Source organism: Prinia subflava, chromosome 6, assembly GCF_021018805.1.
Source record: "Prinia subflava isolate CZ2003 ecotype Zambia chromosome 6, Cam_Psub_1.2, whole genome shotgun sequence".
Lineage (NCBI taxonomy): Eukaryota > Metazoa > Chordata > Aves > Passeriformes > Cisticolidae > Prinia > Prinia subflava.
Window position 1 is genome coordinate 28585737 of NC_086252.1, and position 26532 is coordinate 28612268.

Consider the following 26532-nt stretch of genomic DNA (forward strand, 5'->3'; position numbering starts at 1 on the left):
GTTTGAAGTGATTTGACAAATTTTATGAGTTGTGATAACTGTAAAGCCTGTAAAGCTCCCCGCCCTGCTCTGCCCTGTGTGGTGATGACCTCAGTCTGCCAGCTGCACAGCAAGTGCAGAGCTTGTGGATGGTGTGGGGGCACAGCCCTCTTTGTCTCAGGGAAGTGGAGCAGCCTGCAAGGTGCACTCACTGCAGAATGCAAGCAAGAGGTAAAATGCTGCTCTTCAAACTGCAGGTTGTCATTAAACCTTGGGTTCCCTCGTGTGCCTGAGGTTAGAAGTGTGAAGCAGGAAGAAATGGGATCCAGCCCTTGAGGGATTTAACTTGGTGCAGTAACTGTCCTCTCAGTGTTCAGTGGGAAAGCAGCGAATGTGATGAAACTACCTTAAAAACCCGTGCCACCGTTACTCATTATGTTCTTTCTAATATAATCAGCTTGGTCTTTTATATTAGTTTTCTAGTCTATGGATTTTTTAAACTTTAATTGATTGGACTCTAGCTGGTATTTTGTAAAGGGCTTTTTCAATTTTCTGGCTTTCATTTTTAATACTAGAAATGGTTATTCTGACATTCAGTTTTTGTAGGAAGATTAATTTTTAATGTTCACCCTCTGTACTCTATTACAAGGCTTCCAAGGGTTGCATTCAATTTGAAAACTTCATCTACTTTTTCTATCATGCTGGTACTGAAAAATCCTTTTCACATAGCATCTCATAGGTTTGGCAAGGTTTCATAGTGTGAAAACTGAAGTTGTTTTGTTATTATTGAGTCCACCTTTTTGAATTGTAATATGGATTTTGGATGTGTCAGTGAAGAAAGAGTTTCCAGGTGGAGATTCTGCAGTGAAAATGAACTAAACCATGGAACTTCCACATATTAACCGTGAAGATACTGGTCTAGGATATTCGGCAGATAGCTGAATGTATAATACATTTTGTCATCTTCTTTCAAGTTAAAATTGAGCAAGGAAAAAACATGAGTCCTGTCTGCTAGGAAAGATGAGCCCTTTTCCCTCAGATCAATGAGCCTGTGTTCTATGAACACATATATTAGTTTTTTAAAGTTGTAGTACAAATAATAAGAGATGTCATTGAGTATAAATGTGTTTTTATTTCCTGTGGTTCATTCACTAGGAATTGAGAAGGCTTCTGAAGAAGGAGGACAAGCCCCTACTGATGATGTTCTATGCCCCATGTAAGTAGCCCAGCATGTCCTGTCTCCTCTTTCCCCCTTCTCCACTGAGAGGTGTCCAAGTCTGACTAGAAGCTTCACCTGTGCTTCACTGATAATAGCATCTTGTGCCACCTTTATCACTCAGCTCCTTGTGTTGTTCTGCCTGTTTGTCCTCAGTCTTTCCCTGGTTGTCTGTCACTTGCATCCCAGTCTTGTCTCGTTCTCTTGTGATGATGGCTCTTGCTCAATGTTTTTTAAGCAGCTGCTTTCTATAATTTTGTTACCTTTTTTTCTAGATTTGTGTTACCTTTTTTCCTAGGTTTGTGTTACCTTTTTTCCTAGGTTTGTGTTACCTTTCTCAATTTGTGCTGCACAGAACAGAAACACTGTGTGCTGCAGGCAGAGGGAACAGTGCAGTTTTCAGGAGCAGGGCTGTTGTTCCTGCTCCATCCCAGAGGCACCCTGCACTCAAATGCAAGTGGGGTTTCAGGAAGAGGAGAGCACACTGGAGTCTCTCTGTTTCTTTTGTGACCTTGAGCTTGGATTGCTGCTATCTTGTCATTGCATTGGCTACTTCTTCCTTAATGTTGCAGATTTACAGCTGCCTTTTTGTGTTTCCTGGTGACTGCTGTGTGAGAGGCTTTCCAGCTCTTCTGAGCAAGATTGTGTTGCACTTGAGTTGTTGCTCAATTGAGGAAGCAGGAAAGCCATGAGAGGAGAATAAATGTGTGACCTAAACTAGGGAAGCCTCCCAGCAGTGCCCTGATAGGGAAGTTGATGTTTAGGTACCACAAGCAATTTGCTGGCTGATTCTCTTTAAAACTTGCATCGCATGGCAGCATTATCTGGTGTTCCTCAGTGTATTTTCTCTTGTAATTACTGCCTGAAACACCAGTCTACCTTTTTATTCTCATCTGAGCACTGCCAAGATGGCCAGAATTGCCCAAGACTTAGTTTTATGCATCACAAAGAGGATGATTTTTCTTTTCATTAAATAATTTGTGGTTCTGAGCCTTCAGCCTCTGCAGTGGCGTGGTCCTGGTGGCCTGGCATGGTGTGTGGCTGTTCCCAGGAGCTGCTGCCTTGGATCAGCAGGAGATGATACGGCTGCTCTGCTGTAAATCATCCCTTCAGGGAGAGTTGGCCTGCACAGTGCTTTCACAGTTTACCTGTATCAGGAATAATTGTTTTCCACAACTGAGTCTCTGTCTGAAATATGCCTTATCTGACCCTTCATTCTCTTTGAACCATTCCCCCAGAAGCTCTCCTCCTTTCAGCTTCTCTTCTTTGAAGTGGCAAAACACCTGCTAGTTTTCAGTACTGTAATACTTGTGCTGCTTTCCAAACTGCTGTGAAGGAAGTCTACTTGTGAGGTTTTTTTTCTTCCTCTGATTTCTCAGTTTGTAACTCTCTCATCTTTTATTTAATACACAAGACCTTCTGAATTGGTTGTTGTCCAAATTTTCTTTTCTTGCTCCTTTTACTGGAGACAAAATACATCCAGCAGTTGCAATAAAATACGGGCTTTGAGCAGCTGAAATTATTGGTTACATACAGGTGTTACCTTTCATAACTGGGAGCAGCAAATCAAGACTGGTCACTAAAAGAAATTCTGCTTTTTGTGACTTCTAAGGGAGGTCTTTGGCACGAGAGGACATCAGAGGCTTTGTCTGGGAGGCTGTGGGGAAGACAGCTGCCTTATTTCTCTGCTTTGTTGGAAGCAGGGGCTTTAGATTCATTGTGGCAGATTGATAGGAAATGGGCTCTTTCATTACGTACCGGTGCAGAGGGAGATGAAAGCAAGCACAGACTTAGATGTAGTTACTTTAATATTTCAGGAATGCTCAGTCTGGGTAAAACAACTCAAAGCAAAGGCTTGCTTTCCTCAGAAGGTGTTACCTGCCATTTGCAGACCTTTCACTGTACTTTCGGGCCTGTATTAGGAAGTCAGACAGCACTAAAGATGAAATACTAGGTATACTTGAAGGCATTCAGATTTATTTGTAGTTAACTCAGTCAAAGAAGACTCCTGCAGGAGACTGTCTTGATTTGACAGCAAGAAGGAGCTGTTTATAAACATGATTGAAACCAAGACTTTAAAAATGAAGGTGTTAACTAATGGAAAAACTAATCTGTATTTAATTAAGCTCCCTCTTTTGGGACAAGGAGAAAGAACAGAAGAAAATGAGTTTTTTGAGGTTCCCCTTTTATGCCTGTTGAGGGGTATATGTGGCTTGGCAGCATCCTGAACAATATAACCCAGAAATACGAGGACAGGAGAGGGTGGAAGTGGATTTGGGAGAAGCAGGTTTGAGGCAGCAGCAGAGCTGGGAAGAGGAGGGTGATAGGGGTGATGGCTGGGTGGAGGAGGTTGGCCTGTGCTCTAGAAGGTGCTCCAGGGAGCAGTAAGAGAGTGAAGAGGGGAAGATAGGGAAATCTGCTGCACGACTTAAGGGCCTGAGGCTCCTGAGGAAAGAAGAAATAGAGGATTCAGAAGATGTCTGTCAACTCACATCTTTTGATGTCTGTCCAGTGGTTTGGATGAAGCTGCAAGACCTCAGTAGGGCCTTAAATGAGTGATCTGTGCCCACCAAGAAGTTGTCATTTTGACCAGTACTAATTTAAAAACCTCATTGTCAGTTTGAGTGGAGAGATCAAAGATGGAAATACCACAGAAACAAGAACTCTTCTTCGTCAGATTAAAGGATGTTCTTTTCCAGGCACACTAATATGATCCTAAATAAGTGGCTGCAAAATCTGTCCTCCTTTCTGGGAGATATTTTCGAAACTCTCTGTATGTTAGCCAGAACAGAAGTGTTGACTACTGTCCCGTGGTGGACTGAGGGTTTCCACAATAAGTGTCTGGAGTGCTTGGCTCCAGCTACCTTTCTTCCATGCTGTCTGCACTCCTGCCCCTTCCCATCCGCATGCACAGATTTTACTTGGCAGGGATGAAAACTGCTGTTTACAAGGTGATTAACTGCTAATCTGCTTAGCACTGCAGAGCATCATCAAACAACTCTCACTCAGCACGGTCCAACTACACATTGGTGGTCTTCCTCACTCGCCCTTTGTCTTTTCCACAGCACATTATTGTATCTTACAAGGGCTGTTGCTTCTGAGCTATGTCTGCTCAATTAACAGAGCACTGTTTAACACTTGATGTCTGTGTAATGCGTTTAGGAAATGTGTCTCAAATTGATTTCAAAACCTTGTTAAGCTGGGATGAATCTGAAGTACCTCCCCCTGTCCCTTCAAAGACCAGAAATGTACAAAACTTTTTGTTTAGAGTTCACAATTATGACATCTTCTGTTGACTTTTGATATGTGTGTTTCATCTTGTATTCTCCTCTGGGCTTAGCTCAGAGCCTGAGGAATATAAGATGGTTTTACTCTCTTCATAGTAGGATGAGAAATGAATATGAAAATGAAGAGCATGAAAAATGTGCAAAAATAGAGGCTTGTAACAAATAACTTCCTTAGAAACTAATAATCTAATAATGAGTTAGTGAACCAGATAAAGAATTTTTGTTTAATTTTTTTAATATAAAATATTACCTCATATGCTTTGGAGCATAAATATGTAGAGGAGGCTGAATAGAGTTGTTGGCATATTACTGACACAATTTATTTTTTATCAGGGTGTGGTGTTTGTAAGAGAATGATGCCATCTTATCAGCAGGCAGCCACAGAACTCAAGGGTAAATATGTAAGTAAGACAATGAGATTTATATGGCATTTTACAAATAATTTTAACACCTTTTGTTAAGTATATAAACTGACAACTATTTATCAAAATCAAAATTATCAATTTTTAAGCAAGCTGAAACAAAACAGAAATAAACGACTCTGTTCCAGATCTCCTAAGGATTCTCTCTTGGTTTTTATTCTTCTAAAACTTTAGATAATGAGATGTGTACTCACTTGCCCTTTAGCTCCACTGCAGTTTTTTCCACGGAGGTACAGGCTCTGACACTGTCTGGATTTATGTTTAGCCTCTAATTTGTGAGTTTGTAGGCCTTTTGAGCTCATTCCGGTAAAGAAATAAATGTTTGCTTTAATGGGTTTGAGCAGCTTTTTGGCCTGATGTTTCGTAGCAAGGTCAGGGATGGGTGCCCTTATTGCAGTTATTAATAAACTTTTTCAGTGGGGAATCACAGTGTTATGGGGAAGGAAATCCCCCTCCCATAAGATCCTGGTCACCCTCTAGCCACTCAGCATTAGTAGAGTCTTACAGTTAAAATGCAGCTCTGTCAAAGTGAGCATTGATGTCCCATTGATATGAAAGTAAGCTTTGACTCTAATAAAGTACAGCATTCACAATAATTTAGTTACCCCTTTGTACCTATAAGGTGTATTGATCTCTGTAAGCAAGTCAAAGGCACTTGTCTAGTTGAGGTTTTATAATGTGCTTAACGTATGATTTATATGATGCCAGTAGTACATAAAGGACGAAAAAATAGGATTTTTGTTTCATGGCTGTGGCAGGATTTGGTCTGATCTTACCTCTTGGATCATTCAGTGCTGTGTTTACAGGTTTCCTTGTGAGGAAAAGATGAGGCACTGCAGTTCATTGCCAGGGCAGCTCTGGCCCTTCTCATGAGCACCTGGTGCTGTCAGACTGCCCAACATTCTCCAAACCAGTTGTTTTCAGAAGTGTTTTCTCTGAATCCTTAGGGCTGAAATGAGTGGGAGTTACTCAGAATTATTTAGGACATGGCACAAGCCTTAGAAGATATTTTCAAGAGTGTTTTTGTGCAGCCAGGCAGCCCTCTAAGGCCATCTCCCCTCAGAGCAGCATGTGCTGCAGCCTTTGGGAAGGCACTCCTGCCCTGCATGGCAGTACACTGTGGGTGTGGGCTGAGAGGGATTAGCAATGTAAAGCATCACTTACAGAGACAGTGCCAGAGAGAAGGCATGCTGCAGAGCACTCTGTCCTCCTGCAGTTACCCCTTCCTTGTCCATGTGCAGCTCATTTATTAAATTCAGACCAGAGAATTTAAACTCTAGATCTATTCTGGTTTGATTATTTCCTTCCTCACTTGGAAATCGTTTCTATAGATCCGGGCTAATCCTGCACAGCTGACTGACAGGGCTAAGAGAGTTTTTTGCAGTGGAGTGTTGTAGAGCAGGATCAGTTCAGAGGAAAGACTGGTTATGCCACTGCCACCCGAATTTTTTACAAAAATCAGTCTGTTTGTCAAAATTTGACCCAATTAGCTTCCTGAGTGGGATGTGTACATAGCTTGCCATTTCTAAAGTTAAGTGTGCTGTACCCAACATAGATTATTCATCGAGTGCCTTACAGTGGTGTTGACCTCCAGATCAGACTTTGCTGCAAAGTTTATGAGTGGTTTGGATGAGCTGAAGCTTTGGCCTTTTAATCTGACCTGTCATTAGCTGTCAGGATGTGCCAGGCTCAAAAGTGAATATTGCTGTTATACAGCAGGAAAATTAAGTACAGTATCACCTACTGAAGAGGTCATAAAAGGGTGAACTAGACCTGTCACTGCTCACTGTGTTCCCTTGGGACTGCTTGTTTCTTGTCCCAGTGCTGTTACTGAGAGGAAGGCAGGGTGGCATTTTTAGTTTATGGTTTTATCTTACAATTCCATTGCACCCAGTGCAGAAGGAAAAAGCGCTCCAAATCAGAAGTGGACTTACTTTATCCTTGGCAGGAAAGATTCTTGTGGTTAAAGGGTTGGCTGGGCTCTGGTGATTACTGTCACTATGGCCCTGGAGCAGGGGAGAACTGAATATTAGCAAACCATTCATCATTTCCCTAATGCCCATGAACTTTGCAAGTGTGCCAGAATGTTCTGCTCAGTAAAGACCAACTTGAGAATGTGCTTAAGGGCTTTCCTCCTTTGGTGCTTGTCTTTTTGTCTTTTTTTTTTCCCTTAAATTATTTTGGTACTGTAAGGTACCAGTTTTGGAGCAATCCCATCAAGAAAACTGAAAATCAAGGTAGAGGCTCACAACTAAACAGGCATGATTGGAAGCTCCAAATTCTTGGGCAGCTGGGAAAGGTTCACAGTTGGTTTAGATTATAGGTAGCTTGTTGGAGAGCAGATAGGTGTTGAAATATGTCAAGTGTCACTGCAGAGGTGAAAGGAATAAACTGATCTTTGTTTCAGCGATGACTATTACAAGAGGTATTGGACCTAAATTGAAGTTGGGTCATCTAGTCATTTGCTAAAAGCAAATTTGCCAAACGTCTGGCAGGAGGACCCTGGTTTTGGGCAGTAGGTGTGTTTTGATAGTCTCTGGCAGCCTGATATTTCATAATTCTGTCATTATTGGCCAGCTAAAGCTGTTGCTCTTTTCATTAAAAAAGATCCCATTGTAATAAGCTTTTTGCTAAATACGCTTCATATAATGTAATGAACACCAGAATGAATCCAAGTTATTGACTTTTATCTGTCACCATTAGATGGACACAGTGAAATTATCTGACTTGGCCAGGAGTGCCCATTTAAATCATAGGTGATCCTCTGAAAGTTCACAGCAAATGTGGAATCTGGTAGGCTGGTGTTAATTAGGGAATTAACAAAGTTAATTAACAAAACTGGTTCTTGCTTGATGAAGCAGCCATTGTATCTTGGTCCTGTTGCATTTACCTGCCTTTAGGACATGGAGGATAAGGAAAGGGGAGAATTGAGTCTAGATAATCTCACATGAATTAAGTCAATCGGGTTGTTTGAGCTACAAGGAAAATTCAAAGTGGAAGACTAGGCCAGCAAGTATAAACCTTACTTCTGTACTCCTCTCGGTTCAATTTATCCTTTTTTAGGATAAGGAAGAGAAAACAAAGTATCTTTTTGTGACTTTCCAGTTCATAGGAACGGTTCACCTTCAAATGAGGATTTTCTGCTTTAAAATTTATTTCATGCTGGCTCTGAGCACATTTGGTTGGTCTGTGCATTTGCTGCAGTCAGGAACATGGTATTAAATTCTGATGTGGCATTTCAGATGGAAGGAGAAAATCCTGGTTTTGGAGAGGGAAGGAGGAGGGGGTTGGATTAAGACCCTGCTGCTAAAATGATTTAAGCTGTCAATGCCATTAAACTAAGTTAATCAGGAAACAGTATCTCAGCAACTTGCTGGGTCCAGGTTTGACAGCAGAATGACCTCTGTGTGAGTTGCACACACACAAAAACTTGGAATCAATCCCATCTTCCAGTTTTCCTGTCAGAAATATTTGGAATACATTTGGACAGGGCACAGAATAAGTTGCAGGGCACAGTATAAGTCACAGGAACCCTGAACCTGAAGCTTAGGGACTGTTGAGATGAAGAATGGGTTGGGATGGAGGAGAGAGTTTTTGTTTTTGTCTGAAAAGCTGCTGTGCTTCTGTGCCTCTCTTTTGAAGACTGTAGGACAAGGTTAATTCTTAACTCTCATTGTACCCTGTCCTATCTAAGTTAACATATTTAAAGCATATAAATGCCATGAGCTATTTCCTGAGCTCATGGAAATAGGGCACATTTTATTTTCACATCAAAGTCATGCTGATTTCCCCTTGCCATTCAGTAAGTGCATTATTGAACTGGGATAGTGCCAGTGCTTTGGGTTGGTTAGACACTGACAAGTTGGTTAGACACAGACAAGTTCATTGCTGGAGTGGAAACTACAGAGCTGAGCATAGAATTTCTAGTGTTCTGTTTAATGTTTGGATATGAACAAAAAACCCTTTTTTTTTCTACTTGCACAGGACGAAACAATCTGGTTGTAGCTTAAAATCCAAATGTGCAAAGAAGCGCACAAGTACTGCAATTGAGAGGATTCCCTTTAGGTATTTCTGTTAGTGGGTGAATAAAAAGAAACAGAGATGCTTCCAGAGTGTCAAGGAGGTGACATGCTGCCTGGTGTGTGATTTCTCTGGATTAGACTCAAGTATTGTTCTGTTCCCCCTTGCACAAAATCAGAAAAATTTCAGTGATTTTTGAAGAGAGCCCCTTGCTTAACAGCTATAAATCAAAATCTGTCCAGATTGAAGTGGGTTTTACTTAAATCTTTAAACCATAAATGGTATGGTGTTCCTGCTGTATTGTAAGAATCAGTAAGATTATGCTCTGTTTTTCCAGGTTCTTGCGGGGATGAACGTTTACTCTGCTGAATTTGAAAAGATAAAGGAAGAATTCAATGTCCGGGGATATCCTACAATCTGCTATTTTGAGTCAGTTATGTTTTTCTACGATCTCAGAAATCATGCACTCTTAGATAATTGTGTGTTTTTATCTTTTAGGGCAAGGACTGACCTTGTTTTTTTGCTTTAACAGGAAAGGCAAGTTCCTGTTCAACTTTGAGAACTTTGGTGCTACCGCAGCAGATATCGCAGAGTGGCTGAAAAAGTAAGGCATTGAACTTCATGTACTCCACCTTTTATGTACTCTTCATTATTTACAGACTGTAATGGTTTAGGAGCAGACATCTCTCCCTCCTTCCCTCTGCTCAGAAGAGCAAACAAAACTACCCCGCTGAGATCAGCTAAACTCATACAGAGAGATTGACTAATGTTTGGTTTTTAGCATGCATGCCTTGCATTTCACAATTGCATTTTGTCTGTAATAGGAGATGACTGTGGACTAAAATAAATGCAGATACACAGACCTCAGCTTCATTAAAAATGCCAGCTTATATTTCCAGTGATCTTGGGTGCTTGAACTTAATACCTTGCAAAAGGTTTGACTTTTGTTGTGGTGTTAAAAATGTATATACTGAGTGTGCAGTTCTTGTTGGTTCATCAGCTTTTAGCTGAAGTGTCTTGCAGCAACACACTGAAGATCAAGGCACACTAAACAGGTAGCCACTTTTACACATCTGTGTTTGCTGTCATGACATGAAAGTGTAGAAAGCACCTTCTTCTACCTAAGTAAACATTTTGGTTGCTGAGTGAGCCTGTGGGAGTAGCAGTTCAGAGACACACAGGAACACTGTGTGTGTACAGCTGCTCCACAATTGGTGCAAACCCCTTCCATGAGGCTGATGGAGCACCTGGAGAGAGCTGGGATAATCTGGTGATGGAGAAATCCCCTTTGCAGATAGCCCGGGCTCCTGGGCACGGTGTCATCTTTGTAACCCTCCCCAGTTTGCTGCAGTCGTGGAAACAATACTGAAATGAAGCTAATGAAAGGAAACAAACACATGGAAAAGAACAGACTGCTGCAAACTATTGTAATAGTTCAGCTTAGCAAAACTGGCTCAGAATACTGGATTTTGCTGTGCAGTGGGGCCGTGCTGGGGATGTGCATATGGCTGCAGGTAGCCCGGGGTCTCAGCAGCAGTAGGCTGAGTGCTTCAGGATTTGGAACCCTCAGTGAGAGCAGCATCCTGTTAGCATCAGGAGCTACAAACACTGCAAGTGAGTACTGCCCAGTGGTTCAAACGAGAGGAATTCAGCCAGAGTCATTAAAACCTCGTGTAGCCAATTAAGCCTTCAAATGTGAGTGATCAAGATGGCAGCTCCAACTTGAAGGAGATGATCATCCCTTGGAGCAAGGATATGGCTTCATCACCTGCACTTTGTTATGCTTTTCAATTCTGCAAGGATGTGGTTATCTCTTGGCTACCATATGTGAAACATTAGCTGTTTGGGGTGGTTTTTTCCCCGTCTGCCCACGTAATATCCAGATAATCCTTGCAATATGCAGTACCTTTATATCAGTGCTGTGACAGCAAGTGAACACAGCTACTGGAGGCAAAGCAGAACAGCTGCAAGCTCTTTCCAATGATAATCTCTGCTAACAAGCCACTGTGGGCTTTGGTTCATACTTCAGCAGTCCAGAGCTAAAGACAGCTGTTTGTCCTCACTTAGTGCATGCTTATTAGTTGCCCAAAAGAGGATCTGAGCAGTAGCCTTGTGCCCCTGTTTTGTGTAATAAGTACAACTTTTAAGGAAATCACATTGAGTAGTTATGTGTACTTATATTTTGTCAGTAATTGATGCTTAAATTATGATTAATTATTCATAAAACTGCATATAGGGTAAACATGCTACCTGCATATATTATGCTGTTCTGAGGAATCTGCAGTACAGGTAGTCAAAAGGGTATGGCAAGGGCTTTAGGAAAGCCAAGGAGGGCAGTGAGATAGCTGCAGGGTGTGTTTCAGGCTGCATTTCAGAATACCACAATATTAAAATATTGAAAAGTTGCTTTTGTACAGAATGTTACTCTGAGGGCCAGGGCAGGGCCGTGGCAAGGAAAGCCAATGCATTTTTATACTGTGCATTCATGTGCTGTCATTGTAGAGTCTTGAAAGCAAATTCAGCAGACACTGAGCTGTATGAAATGGCCCATTTTGTGTGGACAATAAGTACAATCTGGAGAAAAACAGCTGTTTTCCCTCTCCCTCTTTTTGTTTTTTCCCTCTAAATATTACTGGTAAAGTGCTGAAAGTAAGTTATCTTAGGCTCATTTATGAGAGAGAGAACATGACATAACTTAATGAAAGTTAGAATTATTTAAGTCATTGTCCATGCTTTTTCCTCTCAGGACAAGAACTGATAGTTTGGAGAGCTCCAACACTTTTTTTTTTTACTACTTATTAAAGGTGCTTCTTTCTTATGCTGAAGTGTGCTAATGCATCAGTCTTACAGATACTTTCTTATATTCCTAATAGGCATTGGCTACTATATTTGGAGATTCAGATATTTTCATGAGATGGTAGAGATGAACCATCACACAGCCTTAGTCCAGCACAGCAGAGATGCTGTCTTGTACATAGCACTTTTTTGTTAAGTCTGATACAGAGCTCTATCAGCCTGAGTGGTGGGCAAGCCCAACAGCTTCTTGCTGCCTTCAACAGCTGCTTAGTTTGTCTTGCTGTTTTTATAGATTTCCCTCAGCCCTTCCTTAGCATCAGCTACTCCAATAAATCAAGAACTTGTTCTGTGCTCTCAACTGAATTAGCTTTTGATAACTCTTGTGGACTTCTGTCATCCTAATCAGGTGTTGGGTGTGCCTTGTCTCAGTGTTAAATGACATCTTAAATTTTGTTTGTTGCTTTCTCCAGGCCTTGAGGTGTTCCTTACCACCTCCTGTGTAGGGTCATTAGCATGCACAGCATTTTAAATTAGGCTATTTGAATAAACATCCCGTGCCCTGCTTTACTAATTCCTGACTGAAATAGGTCACGCCAGGCCCTGCTGAACACCAGCAGTGCTTTGCAGGCACTGTGTCCATGTTCATCATGCTCTGCCTACTCCACCCAGCTCCCAAATCCATGAAGTGGCGTGGTGTTTGCTGGAAAGCCTTCCCTCTGCCAGGATACCTGGAGATCATTCCTCTCTGGGCTGCTTGGCCAGGTGCAGCTCTGACCTCTTACTTTGGTGTTTGCTTCTTGGTTTGTTCATCACAGAAGCAGCAGCAGAGGTGTGCATCACAATTCTGCATGGATTGCTTAATTCTTGGATCACACCCATTGCTTACATCAACAGAATTTGCTATCTGAATCTGTGTATCTCTACTTCTTTTTTATCAAACTAGGCTTTCAGCCTAGAAATGAGTAAGGCAGGATAAATGAGTTATCATCTGTTTGCCGTTCCTTGTTCCAGGCAGCTAACATTTTAATCAAAAATAGTAAATCTGCTTTCAGCAGAGATGGGGCCACATCCAGACCTGTACTTTGCCAAAAAATTTGGGGAATTTTGGGGGGTATTTGGAACTCATTACTGCAACTGACAAAAATAGCTTCAAAGTCTGGCTCCCAATGTTCATATGTTTGGGTGTCTTTTCTGTGAACACTGCTTTAATAAATGAAATGACAATTAGCATAGTTTAGTTCACAGCTGCCAAATTCTCTTTTTAATGTACATTAATAAAAGCCAAAAACAATTGTTTATTGGGATGATGAGCTCCAGAGGAGCTTAGGTTCAGTTTCCAGACTTGCCACTGTGTCTTTGAACAATGTCTGTGGCTCTGACCCATCAAAGACAGCTGAACTCAGTTGCAATCATAGTGAAGTTGGTAGAACACTTCCCTTGCCTTTTAGATGAAGCATGCAGCTGGGTATCTTTGCTGAGTTAGGCCTACAAGCCCACTGCAGAGCGAGGACATAATGATGCTTCCCTGGCTCACAAGAGCTGTTCAGGGTAAGACCATGTATTCCTAGGGAAATGGTGTGTGCAGCTGGCTCATGGTCCCAGCACTGCTCCTCCTTTCTCTGCTGGCCCTAATCATGCTGTCAGTATCCAAGGTGACGGGTTAAATTGGCTGTTTCTGCTCACTGCTTTTTTCTTTCATTTGCAATGACTCCTGTGAACTACAAAGTGGGAATGCTGTGAGAAAGGGAGCGTCCTGCTGAGGAGGGTAAAAGAGTAATAGAAAATGCATTTGATTTCTATAATGTAATAACCAAGCAGTCTGGTTATCTCCTCGCTCCATCCCCTTCCATTGCCGATCTGTCCTCAGGAGCTTTTTGCAGATTTTTTTGTTCCTCCTCCAGTTTTATCTGTGTTTCAGTGCCTGTGAGTTCTGGATGGGTACAGTTATGGAAGCTGTTCAGTAGGGTTGGTGTGTCAGACATGTGAACATCTGCACAAAGTGGTTCCGTACAGTTTGACTTGCCAAGATGACTGCTTAGCACCAGAGAGCTCCTTTAAGCTGTGTCTGTCTTGTAGCCCACAGGCACCTCAGCCCCAGGCTCCAGAGACTCCCTGGGCAGATGAAGAAAATGTAGTTTATCACCTGACCGATGAGGACTTCGACAAGTTTATAAAAGATCATTCGTCTGTGCTAGTGATGTTCCATGCACCATGTGAGTTTGTTTTCTCTTCTGTACTCTGAGCCAAATGCTTGCTAACAAAATCAGTGATGTTTTTCCGTGGAAGTTTCACAGAACCATGAACTCAAAAGTCCAGGCTTTTCTTGTTTGTGATGATTGTTAAATACACAAGGCATGAAATGTTTGTAAAGTTGCTGACTTCACATTTAGGATGGAGATGTGCCCCTGGAAAAGAGACACTTTGCAGGCTGAGTCAAAACATAACTGAGGAGTCTGATGCTTAAATCCTCAGTTTACAGCATGATTTCCCATTTTCAACTTGTCTCCAGTATTGTTTGATTTCAAAGCAGATCTCTGGTGGATTGAACAACTAACTCAGCTTGAGACCCCTGAGCTCCTGGGTTCTTGTTTATGGCTGCTGCTATATCATTTTGAACATTTTCACTCCTCTACCACAGTTTCTCTGGCGATGTAAGGGATGATTGTCATGTATTGTGCTGAACTATGCCAAAACTAGGCCTAAGTTTAGAAGGACCCCAGGACTCTTGATAACTAATGCAGAGTTGGTGGTGATACTACCTGTTGTTCTAGTGAAAATGCATTGAACTGATCTTTTTCATGACTTGAGGTTTTAGCTTGACAAATAAAATGCAGTGGGTTGCCTTCAGGAAGCTGTTCCTGTCACACTGCCCTCCTGTATGCTGTTGGGTGGAACAGGAGTGCATTAACCTCTTAGTTCACTGTGGATGTAACTTGTTTCAGCTACAGATCTGGTTCTTGCAGTTGTTTGTGTCTGTGATGGACAGTTCAGGCTTGAATCTGCTACACTGTGTGACACACAGCTTGTCTCCTCGCTGCTGTGCTGGCAGCAGTACTTGGGTGAGATGTTCATTTTCAAGGGCATGGATTTACAGGTTAGGACTCTGGAGACAGACTCTGTGCTCACAGCTGAGGGTCTTGGCACAGGGTCTGAAATCCTGCTTCCCTTTAAGCCAGCAGGAGTTAGCTCCGAAATGCCTTTTTTGCAGGTCTGCTCATAAGACTCACTTGAAAAACATACCATAATGAATTTCCTCTGCCTGATGAAATGTCTAAGAGTTTGGTCCACTGAAGCAGGGGACTGACTGCTGTTCTGTCGCAGTGTTCCCTGGATTATCTGTACTAATGAAAGTGGGACCGGAGATGAGTGCCTGGCCTGAAACCCAAAACACAAGTAGCAGAACTGATGAGGCCTGGTTTGCTCAGGAGCTATCCTTCGTTACCCAAATACTTCCTTCCCCAGATTTCCCTGCACCCCGGTGTGCGAGTGACAGCAGGGGCTGCTGCTCCTCAGCAGCTGTGTGTTTGCTGAGCAGCTGCTGCCAAGCACAAATGTAACTCCTAAATTTCCCTCCCTTCCCTCTCTCTGCACAGTGGCATGGCGGGAGTGTCTCCTCTCTCTCAACGTGTTCACAGAGATTTAGTAGCACTTTAAAGCTTTGCCTTTTTTTGAGTTTGTAAATGGGTGAAGGAGTCTGGTCATGTATTCAGGAGGAGGAAGAGGGGAAGAAATCAACAGTTGGCCCTGTAAAATTTATTCCTTTAGGAAGCCAGATTAAAAATAGATGAATACATACAACTGCAATCAAATTTTATAGTAAGTTCAAGTTAGTTTCAAATCTCAGTGCGATTCTGTTCAGTTTTTGGTGGATTTTTAGTATTTTCAAGAACACAGGTAACACAGTTTTAGGAGTAACAATATTGCATTACCTATTTTGAGAGCAGAGGTGCTTCCACATAGGTATGTTTTGTACTAAGGGACATTCTGCACTAAGGTACAGCAGTACTTCGGCAAATGCTGTTTTATAAGTAAATCGAATGCCTTAATTGGGCTGTCACAATCTTCTGCTAACATTTTCCAGCTACTCAAAATTAGGATAAAGAGTATTCGTTGCTAGAACAACTCCATTTTAAATGCAGCTCAAATATTTGGGCATTTTATTTACATTCAGGTGGTAATGGTTTGCCTACGTGCAGAATCCAGCTCGCACGTGTGTAAAAGATTTGTGTTGGTAAGAATCCTCTCTGGGCATCCTCAGCAGAGGGTATGAGGCTTGCAAACTAATTAATGACAGCCAACTATCATAAACAGTTATCTCCATGATTAAAAGCTCTTCTCTTAGCACTTCTTAAATGTGCTAATGGTGTCACCTTATGAATATTAGGAGATAAATTATTCTAGTAAAAGAAAGGGTAGAAGCAGTGAGCATCTTATTTGTTTTAACCTTGGTAGCTCTGGCTGGGGAAGTTTTCTTTTCAGAAGTTATGTATTAATAAAAGAAAAAAAGTTGAAACATCTGTAAAATAGGCTCATAACACAGGATATACTCCTGTGTAACTAAGAATAATCAAGGGGATTTCAGCACTGGCATGGAATTAGCAAGTACTTAAAGTCCTGTGTCACCATGCAGCCTCCATGTGACTTGGAGTTTTTCTGGCACACTGTTGTGGTTCAGCCACACCTCAGCCCCACACAGCTGCTCCATCATGGTGGGATGGGGGAGAGTCTGAAAGCCAAGTAAAGTCATGGGTTTGTGAGATAAAGGTAGTTTAATAAGAAAAGCAGAATCCATGTATAGGCAAACCAAAGCAAGGAATTTGTTCACTCCTTTGCATTGACTGGGAGGTGCTTGACCATTCCCAGGAAAGCAGAACTTTGTCACACACGATGCTGACCTGGGAAGACAAACTCCATCACCCCAAATGTCCCCCCTCTCCCTCTTTCCCCAGTTCTATATGCTGAGCATGACACCATGTGGTCTGGGATATCCCTGTGGTCATTTGAGGTCAGCTGTCCTGGCTGTGTCCCCTGACATCTTCTTGTGCACCCCAGGCTCCTTGTGGTGGGCTGGAGTGAGGAGCAGGAGAGGTCTGGATTCTGTAAGCACTTCCCATCAACAGCTAAAACGTCCCTGAGTTACCATCACTGTCCAGCACAAATCCAACTCATGGCTCAATACCAGCTACCATGAAGAAAGTGAACTCTGTCCCAGCCCAAACCATCACACAGACATGAGGAGCTGCTTTACTAGAAGAGAATTATTTCAGTGATGCTTTAATTGCATATTCAGATGGCCAATGCATTAATAGAGTGTCATATGAAAAGTTGTGTGAGGAATTGGCAGATTTTACCTGTCCCCTGCCCCCAGTGCTGAAGATACAGCTGAACCAAACACATCCCAGGTAAATACCTGGGAGCTGCACCATTAGGCACTGTGATGGATGTGGCCAGTTGGGTCTCCGTGCCTGTGGCTACTAATGATCATCCCTGAGGAGCACACTGTAATTATTTACAATCAGTTGCACTTACTAGCCCAGTCAGAGGCGTGGCAGCATTTTAAGTGCTGCCTAGCATAACTGAGTTCAGGGAGAGCAGCCAGTGTTTTTTAAACACATCAGGAAGGTCTGCAGCACGCACCTTGCACCTCTTGGGATCAGAGACACCATACCTTTTGTGCAGCAATTTATCACAACCATTAAGCAGAAGATGTGCTGCTTCAGGTCATTACTGCTGGCTCTGAGCAACGGGGGTGAGTGTGGGTGGGCAGGATGAGTTCATCCTGCTTTCTTTCACAGGTCACTGGGGACACAGAGCAGGATTTCTAACCTTCTGAAACTCCTTTGTAAAGCCCTTAAGAGGATGTTCAATAAATCTGAATATTTAGCATAGGTAAACAGTGACCCAGCCAGTGAGGCTCTGAAGGCACTCTCCTCCCCAGCCATCTGTGAAGGGTGTGCAGTGTTTTGCTCCTTACTTAAGCATTTTGCTGAAATTTCATAATTTCTGGTGGTGAGCTTAGTGTTATCTTGGATATATCTAGACTGGAGTCTTGCAGACATCTGAAGTGTTTCTTCAGTGTGGTGTTATACCTAAAAACTGGGTTCTCGTGCACTGTACAAAAGAACAAAGAAAGGGCCCTCCCTCCCAAAGGATTTGGAGTTTTTATTTGGATTGATTGTATTTGGTAACATGAGGTAGCAGTTATGTTAGCAGGCCTATTTCTGAGTCTGTAACAAAGGATTTATTGCACCAACCAGAGTTATTTCTGTACTGTAACATAACTAAGGGCACCATTGCTGATTATGATAAGCTTTTGGTAGCAATGAGAATAAAGACTCCATGTCTGTGTGTGCTTCTTGATATCTGTGCCTACAGCTGATCGATTTATTTAGATGCCCAAGATGACAGCTGGGTTCTGAATGTCTCTAAATATGGGTTGTGTTGCCAGTCAAGTGTTGTTAAATGCTTTAGTGTCATGGGTACTCACTGGGACATAAAATGCTCCTGAGTCACTTGATCATGAAAAAAAAGCCCTGTTTGTGTTTTCATTTTCCTCATCAAACTGTTTGCTGAGTCCAATGCAGTTTTTAAAATAATTCTGTCCAAAATATTTGCTAAATTAGTGAGGATTGCAGTCTTTCTGATTGTTTTGTTGAAGGAATAAACCCTCTACACATTTATCCTTTCTACATTTTCCTCAGCAATTTCTCCAAATCACATCTCAGTCACAAAATAAACCCAACCCAGTCACTGGTAAGTCAATTCAAATGCCACTGGAAAGTGTTTAAAGTCCAGGACTGTAATTCAAGTCAACTCAGAAATGGTTTCTGGAAGTGTCTGCTGTTCACACCCAGGAGTTACTTCTCATTATGTTTTGTTAACACAAGTGTTACTCTGATGTTTTAAAGGGTACCTGTTGTTGCAGCCTCATGCAGAATGATGTCCTGGTGCCACTGTGGGTGTAGTGTCCCCCTGTACCTTCAGCAAGCACGGATGCAAGGAGGCTCTGATGCTGGCTGGTGGCTGTAGGCAGTCACCCCAGATGTTTGCTTGGGGCTGCTTTGCTCTCCCTCATACCCCATTTGGGCTGAAGTTTGTGGTCCAGTACTGATGCCAGAGGTAACAAACAGAGGAGAAAAAAGTGCTCTGGCTCTGCTGTTGGTGTGAGTGTGCATTTGCTTTTTAGAGGATTAAACAATGAAAATGTTTTGCTGCAACATTTCTTCCTTGTGTTGAAGCTTCCTTGTGTGAGCTTAAATTCAGGTTTAATCTGTGTTCTTCCAAGTCTTCTTCATAGGGCTCCTTCAGAGACTATATAAGCTGATTGCAGGACTTAAGGTTAGAAAAAATGTCAATATCCTTAGCAGGATATTGGAGCCATTGTGGTTTTTCCTCCATAGATAAAGAGGGAAAGCAGGGAAAATGCAGCCTAATAGACCTCTGCTTGCTTCCTCCCAATGGAAGGGAGTGCAAAAATAAACCTTTAAATGATAAAGTGCACCACAGTTTTCATGTGATGTTGAAATGTCCATGAAATTCCTTTCCTGTCCTCGGATATTTTCTCTCCCTTTATAAACCGACCCGATAAATTATGCAGTTGCTGCTTTCCAATGTCAGCTATTCAGCTGTTCAGGGTTTTAATTGTACAGGGAGTGGTTTTATCAATTTAGCTTTGAAAAACAGCTTTTCACACCCTTCGCTCCTTCCCTCCTCCCTCCAGTGCATTTAAACCCAAGGTTTTAAGCGACTTTGTGAACTCATTATTAACAATGCCAAGCAATTAGCCCAGTACAAGAAGAAGGCCTCAGCTTCTAACCAAGCAGTGAGCTTGGCTCTCCCTGCCAGCACACCATCACTGGTTTCCGTGGCCTTGTTTTTGTTTCTTACTGCTGCATGTGGTGAGATTGGGACATAGGAATCCATTGCTCACTTTAAATATGAAGCAAAGTGAACCCAAAATGTGTGCACAAAATCTATTTTTTCAAACCATGTTTTACAACTATAAATAAATAAGTCTCCCTTTCAGACCCCCACTGGTTCCTTTTGAAAGCAAGCTATGTTCCTGAGAGCTCTAATTGGGATGTCTGTTGGCAGCATCCACAGAAAGGCCACAAGTTGAAAAGGCTGAAGAATAATCTACTCTGCAGCCTGAAAAAATGGCCTTTCTAGGACAGGTCAGCAGCAGCCTAACATTGGCAGCCTGTGATAAATAAAGAAATTAAATTACTTATAAATAAATAAAGTTTTTCCATGCTATTTCATGATTCAATCAAAGCCTTTTTTTAAATGTCAACCAACGCAGTTGTTCCAGCAGAGGTTAAGGGTTTATGGGTTATCCAAACATCCAACAGCACTGAATGTAGATGGAAACATCCTTTAATTTTCATTTGTCCCTGTCATATATGATACTTGTGATTTTCAAACTAAAATGTTGGTTGTGTTTAGTGGCTACATAGAGAGCCTTTGGCACCTGTCTTCAGATGTGGAGGCTCTGGGATAAAGGCAGACAGTGGGTGGCTGGGAAGCTGCTTTTGGTGCACCCGTGCAGGTCTGGATTACTGAAGTTTGTAGTGTGTAAGGCAGGCTGTGCATCTGGAATCTGGTCAGATGCCATAACCCCATGGTGCAGGTGCATGTACTGGCCCAGAGGATGCCACACAAGGAGACATTTACGTGTCAGGGTGTTTGCTGTGGGCTCAGTGCTGTTCATGCTGCATGCTATGAAAATGTTGTTTCAAAGTAATTAGAGAAAGCTTTGAACAAATCAAACTTTCTGGACTGTTATGTGGGTCACAGACAGTGCCTGTCTCTGGAGGGAGCAATGCAGATGTCAGGGTGGACTGTGGCAGTGCCCACATCGCTGAAAGCTGGATTGTTGTGTAAGGGCACTCGAATGATGAATGTTGCTGTTTAAGAGTCTGGACAGATTGTTGAAGAGAAAAGATCTGCTTCTATTTCGGAATCGTGTTTCCTGACTCTCTGTGTCCCATAGGCTCCTAATTTTAATGTTGCCTTAGTGTATTTTTAATGGAATGTATCATAAAATGCTTCCCTGTACAAGCATAAATTGTGCCAGCTTTCTGTGCATTGTATGTGTATACATCTCAGCTGAACATTCCTGGCAGGCTTCTGGAGCAGATACCTTCTTCACGTAATCCACTTGGAAACTGGTACATTCTTGGCTTCAGAGTCTGCTTCCACTGAGGTGAGCAAGTCTGGCTGTTGATTTCAGAGGGAGGAGGTCTGGGACACTTAGACTGGGTTCTTCATTATTTAAAAGCATGGAAGTCTGCAACAAGGTGTTGCTTGATAGTACATATGTTTGAATATCACCAAAAATCTAGGGAGTGTAAACAATTCAGCGTAGTGACCTGCCAGTGCAGTGACCAGTCTCATTATACTAATCACAGAAATTATTTTCAGGGAGATTTAATCACACATTAAAACAGAAGTTCTTGGAAAAGCAGCAAACCAGGAAAATAAAGAACCTGACATGGATTTTTCCTTTAATGACAATACCACTCATGTTTCTCAAGGATCTAAAAATAAAAAGTCAATATGGGTTTTTAGTGGTACTTAATATAAATAGGAATGTGAAGAGTATAAGAATCCTGATAATCATCTTGTGCAGTAAAACTTGATAGGATACCTAATGAAAGGGGCGAAGACAGTAATGATTGAAACCATTGTCTCTTTTTTGTCAGTCTTCTGATACCGGAGCACACAGTTCATATGGGATTATTGTCTCTTTGAAGCAGTTTGTGCTCTTTGAGCAGGGTATGGTCATAAAAAAGGATGATCCAGTGATAAAAACTATAGCCTTGGCCTGGAGGTGTAAAAGTTTAGTTCTTTGCCTTGCTTTGATTTGTACAGTCACAACCCAAGTCACTAAATATTTGTCTCGGTTTCCAACCTGTGAAGTGGAGATAACATTTCACCCTGCGTGGGAGTTTTATCTAGCAAGCCACGGCCAGACTGCAAGCTGCTCCAGTATTGCAGACATTGAGATAGGGAAGGTGCAAAGTCTTGATTAACGTGAAGGAAGTAGGATTTTGCCTTTGGTGTTCCCTGGCTTGTGGCAGACATCAGTTTTTGGCCCCCAAGTTTAGGAGACCCCATCTGCCACTGGGCGAGCACAGAGCTCAGACAAGATTATCGTGGCTGGAGCTGATGACTCACAACCTGCTTCCAGCTCATGCCAGCACCAAAAGGGAGGAGCCTTGACTTGCTGTGGTTCAGTGTCACAGAAGGGAGTGGCAAACGTGGGGTGTTTTGGGCTGCTCTACCTTTGGGCTGGATCTTGGCTTGCTCTGTGGCATGATGCCGTTCTGGGGGCACGGCGTGTGCCTTGGATAACTTGGTAGCAATTGTGGGGGTTGAGCAGAATGCAGAGTAGAAGTAAAGGAGGAAGGAAAGGAGATAAATGTGGATATTTGGAGTTTGTGAAATTTGGGAGGTTTGTTTGAAATGCATTGCTCTATGCTCATCTCCAATTGGGAGCAATTACTTTCTCTATTAAAGAAGACATTTGCAAAGGCTATTCCAATCAGCGAAAAAGCTTCATGTGAATGTGTGGCAGGTGGTGTGAAGGGAACATTAGTTTCTTTGGGGATTTGCTGCCTCATTTCTCACATTATTATTGCCTTCCCTCTTTCCTAACGAGTCCTTATCGACTGACTCAGCCTGTTACAGAGGAGTAGCTGCTGGAGCACCAAGGAGCAGCTGAGAGGTGACAGCTGAAGAGAGACTGGCCTCATTCTCTGGGTGTTTGTTGTAGGTTATTTAGGTGTTCAGAGGGGTCTTTTAGAGGACATAGGTAATTTTAGCTGTTAAAAATCCACATTTGAGTGTGTGAATTGGGTGACTGTCCTGGCAAGCTTGACCCCAGTGTACATATAATCCCTTAATGCTCTTGTGGTAAGTTCTGATAGGAGTGAAGCACAACTTTTTTTATAGGTTTACTTTGCTTTCCTCTAATGATAGGGTAACAGTAGAAATTAGCTTTAAGAATTAGACTCCATGTTTATTTTTTCTGAAATAAATTAATTTCCTTGCTTGGATAAGCTGAATATACTGTGCAGGGCTCTTGTTAGGAAAGTGCCTTACAGTATCTCTGCTACTTCAGTCATTACCCATGGAGTTTTCATTGCCAAGTTTATCTTCCTCAATACTTTATGGCTTCAACTTTTATTCTGTGAAAGGTAGAGAACTTATGTAAAGGGCAAATAGTGAACAGAGACACCTAGAGTGAAAGATTGCTTGCCTGCCTGTCTCCCCTTGTGCCCTTTGAGATGGTGAGTTGGCAAGTGATGCCATTTTTCTGAGTTACTAATAAATGAATCCACTGCTTGGACGCTGAGGCATTGTGGAGTTACTAAGAAATGAATCCATTGCATCCACTGATGGTGGAGCTGTGTTTGCTGGGGTTCTGACTGCTTGTGGTTGGCAACTGTGCCAGCACACTTCTCCTAAATAGGTGAATAGATCTCAGCTAGGTGCCATTTCTGCTGTGACTTTGGACAAAAACTGTGCATTCTCCATAGTATTTCTTCTTGATACTTGACCTTTACAGATCTCTTCACAGTAATATTCAATGTCACCATTCCTTTTAACCCCTCTGCCCCATGAGCTTGAGTTCATTGGGAGGTATCTTTCTTAGGAAGATCTCTTTGCATGGCATCTATTTTGCTGATGTGTTACACAAATTGCATCCTAGGAAATAATTCACAGGTTATGCTGTTTTTGTGAGCTGAACATTCAAAGCTCTTTCATCTCACCCGTGTTCTCTGGCATTTTCATTGCTAAATCCATAGCATAAAGTCTTCCATAGTAGGGTAAAAGTGTGAGGGAAAGCAGTACAACTTCTCTTCCCTCCTCAAGGTAAAATTTTATTGTTCACCTGGCAGTGGAGAAGGGGGGGAAATCTTTTTTGGATGTGAAATAATTCTGGCTTAATTGAGAAGGAAACCTTCTGGTGGTATTTTTCATAAACTCTCAACAGTTTCACCTTAAGGCAGCCATGCTGTTGTCTCACATTTCAATAGGGGAAGATTAATTTTCAACACCTACTCAGGGCCATGTTCCTCAGAGCTGGTGTAGGAAGTGTAATTCATATCTCCAATGCCAGCTGATCCATCTTCCTTCACTTCTTTTCCCTCCCAAGAGGGATGGTAGGAGGCACCATCATCTTCCAACACTCACTGCTACCACTTGCACCACAGTCTTGAATGAGAGTGTGTATATCTGCAATTTTGGTATATACATGCAGTGTAATCTCCAATAGCCGGACGCTGAAACCACCTTTGCAATGAAAATAAGGAACCATGGGATTTTTGGTTTTAGTTTATTTTACATAAAGATGATGATGATCTTTGAGGTTGTTCTGCATGTGTGCTGCAGTCTGTGCTGTGCAGATGGGGTATATTTTTTCAAAGGCAGCTTTCAGGAGTCCAGCTCAGCCACAGCCCCCTGTGAGCTTAGAAGCAGAGAACGTACACTGAGGGCAAGATAGAGCACAAATCCCTCTCCCTGCCTGACTCCCAGGAATCCCTGGGAGGCAGCAGCCTCTGGTTGATGTTAGCCTTGGAGAATACTCACCCTTTCCCCTGAGCCTGAGTCAGAAGATACGCTCCAGTGTGACCAGAAATAAAGGCAGAAGTGTGTGTTGTGCAGTTCACCAGAGCTGCTGTTTTTAAATCCCGTGGAGGCAGCCTGCAGGACCTGCTCCATGGTCTGTGCTGAGCCTTCCCCTGCCCAGGGCTGTTGCTGGCTAAAGGTGGCCCTTCTGCTGGGGCTGTGAATATGGCACGGGTGCAGGCAGCGTTCCTGGAGGCACGTTTAGTTAAGCTCTCTTCCCAGTTTGATCTGATTTATGTAATGCATTCCACTATTGTTTTTAAAAGTAAGTAAACAGTTTTAACTCATAATACAGCTGTCTCAAACTGTTATGAGTCTTCTCCTGAGCAGTTTCAGTAATGCTGGGAGGGAAGAAATTATGCCACCGTAGAAAAGACAAGATGGTGTCTGGGTTTGGGTCACTACCACCTCAGCAAGTCACACAGACAGGAGGAAGAGTGACCAATTTGCAATGATTTTGTGCCCCAACTGCACACTGCAGGGCTCCTGGAGGCAGGCAGAGGCTTTCCTCTGTGTGCCCATGCTGGGATTGGGTTTGCACAGCTCATTGCACGCACACATTGCCTGTGGTAATGCCATGAGATGGTGATAATGGCGAGGCCGGGTCGCTGCAGCTCTGGGATGGCTGTGCAGCCCCCGCAGCCGTGTAGCATGACTGCTTTAATCCAAACTGCTTAAGTATTTTCCTTCTAATTCTGTGTTTCTAGTTACTCAGAGTCTTTTCCAGGCTGACCTTTCATAGGCTTTGTCTTTTGTAAAGCCGTAAAGCTGTTTGCTTGTCACTGATCTCTAAGCAATGTAATGCCTGGTGGAATCAAACCTGCCTTTAAAAATACAGTATTGGGGGTGGGGTGTCTGGATTTGTGTATGTGTGCACACGTTTCTACCTGTTAGAAATTTGAATTCAAGATTGAATTCATGTTAAAGATGTTTAAGATGTGCCTCTTACAAGAGAGCATCAAGTCTTGAAACGTTTTTGTCTTCAAGTATCTAGAATTTTACCGGAGTGTGCAGTGCTGCTGGTGAAAAGATGAGTGATTTGGTGGGAGTAAGTACTCAGAGGGAAAAGGTTGTGCAAAATTCTTTGAGCTCCTGATCCTTCCTAAGGTGATTCCTTTTCTTTTTTTTATTCATGGAGATCGTGGCATGGCTTGACTGCTCTGACCATTGTGACTATTAAGTGAACATGCAACCAACATGATAACATGATTGCAAATTCATACCTGTGATTATGGGGAAAATCAGCTGCTTTTGTCACCCTCCCTCCCTGCCAAATTTGTGCATGATTTTCCATCAGATGTCTGCAATGCAGATGGCTAAATTATGCAAGGGAGTCTGCAGCTGTTGTAGTTTATGCTCTCCTGCACTGGTGAAGGAACAGTAGACTGCCTCATGTCAGACCTGAGAGATCCTCTTTTACAGGATGCATAAGAGGTCTTTGCATGTTTCAGACTTCTGTGGCAGAAGAGAATATGTTTGTGTTCTTGCATGGGTGATAAGAGGGTTGCCTGGGATCTGTGTGTCCTTGCTGTGTGTCTCCCCTACTCTATGCAGATACTCCTGCGTTTATATGTAGGGATGCAAGTTCAAAGTTAACAATGTTAACTTGTACGAACTGGCTATTCTGCTGTTTTCAGAGGTCACCGCTCCTCTGGGATTAAGAATGGAGAGACCAGTGGTGTTATCCCCAGGTGTTACATGTTTAGAGAGTGAAGGTGCATCTGAATTATTTTACTTTCTTTTCTTTTCTTGAAGTTGGCTGTAAATCTTCTACGAGTGTGTTCTGAACTGCCATTGGCCCACTTCCTGAAACCAGGACATGTTTTGTGCTTCAAATTCTTTTTCTCATCAGACTAATGGAGGTATTTTTGGTATGCAGCTATAGATGGACGTAGAGCTGGCATGATACGACAAATAGCTTGTACATGATAATGGTATTCAAGCAGTCTGTTGATGACAGAAATGTAATGATTCTTTAAAATCTTTATTTGCAATTTAGTTTACCTCTAGGGTTCTTGATGTCAGAAATTGCTTCTTCATAACTGCCTGGATGTTGTCTTTTATCTCTTGCTTGTCACGCACACTTCAGATCCTCAGACAGTGTTGTCTTGAAATGAGAGGACGTGGCCAAAAGCACAGCGTTTATTTATATAGTCATAATAACTTGAAAGAAGCA

General features: G+C 42.4%; 1 protein-coding gene across 1 annotated transcript in view; it reads left to right on the forward strand.

Annotated features, from left to right (window-relative positions):
- The window catches only part of PDIA5 (protein disulfide isomerase family A member 5), a 97694-nt gene that overhangs the window by 34968 nt on the left and 36194 nt on the right, over nucleotides 1-26532 (forward strand). The window contains exons 7-11 of the mRNA XM_063400865.1: nucleotides 1135-1195; nucleotides 4816-4883; nucleotides 9262-9353; nucleotides 9457-9528; nucleotides 13797-13933. Of these exons, the coding sequence (XP_063256935.1) occupies nucleotides 1135-1195; nucleotides 4816-4883; nucleotides 9262-9353; nucleotides 9457-9528; nucleotides 13797-13933 (430 nt within the window). The remainder of the gene's footprint in view (nucleotides 1-1134; nucleotides 1196-4815; nucleotides 4884-9261; nucleotides 9354-9456; nucleotides 9529-13796; nucleotides 13934-26532) is intronic.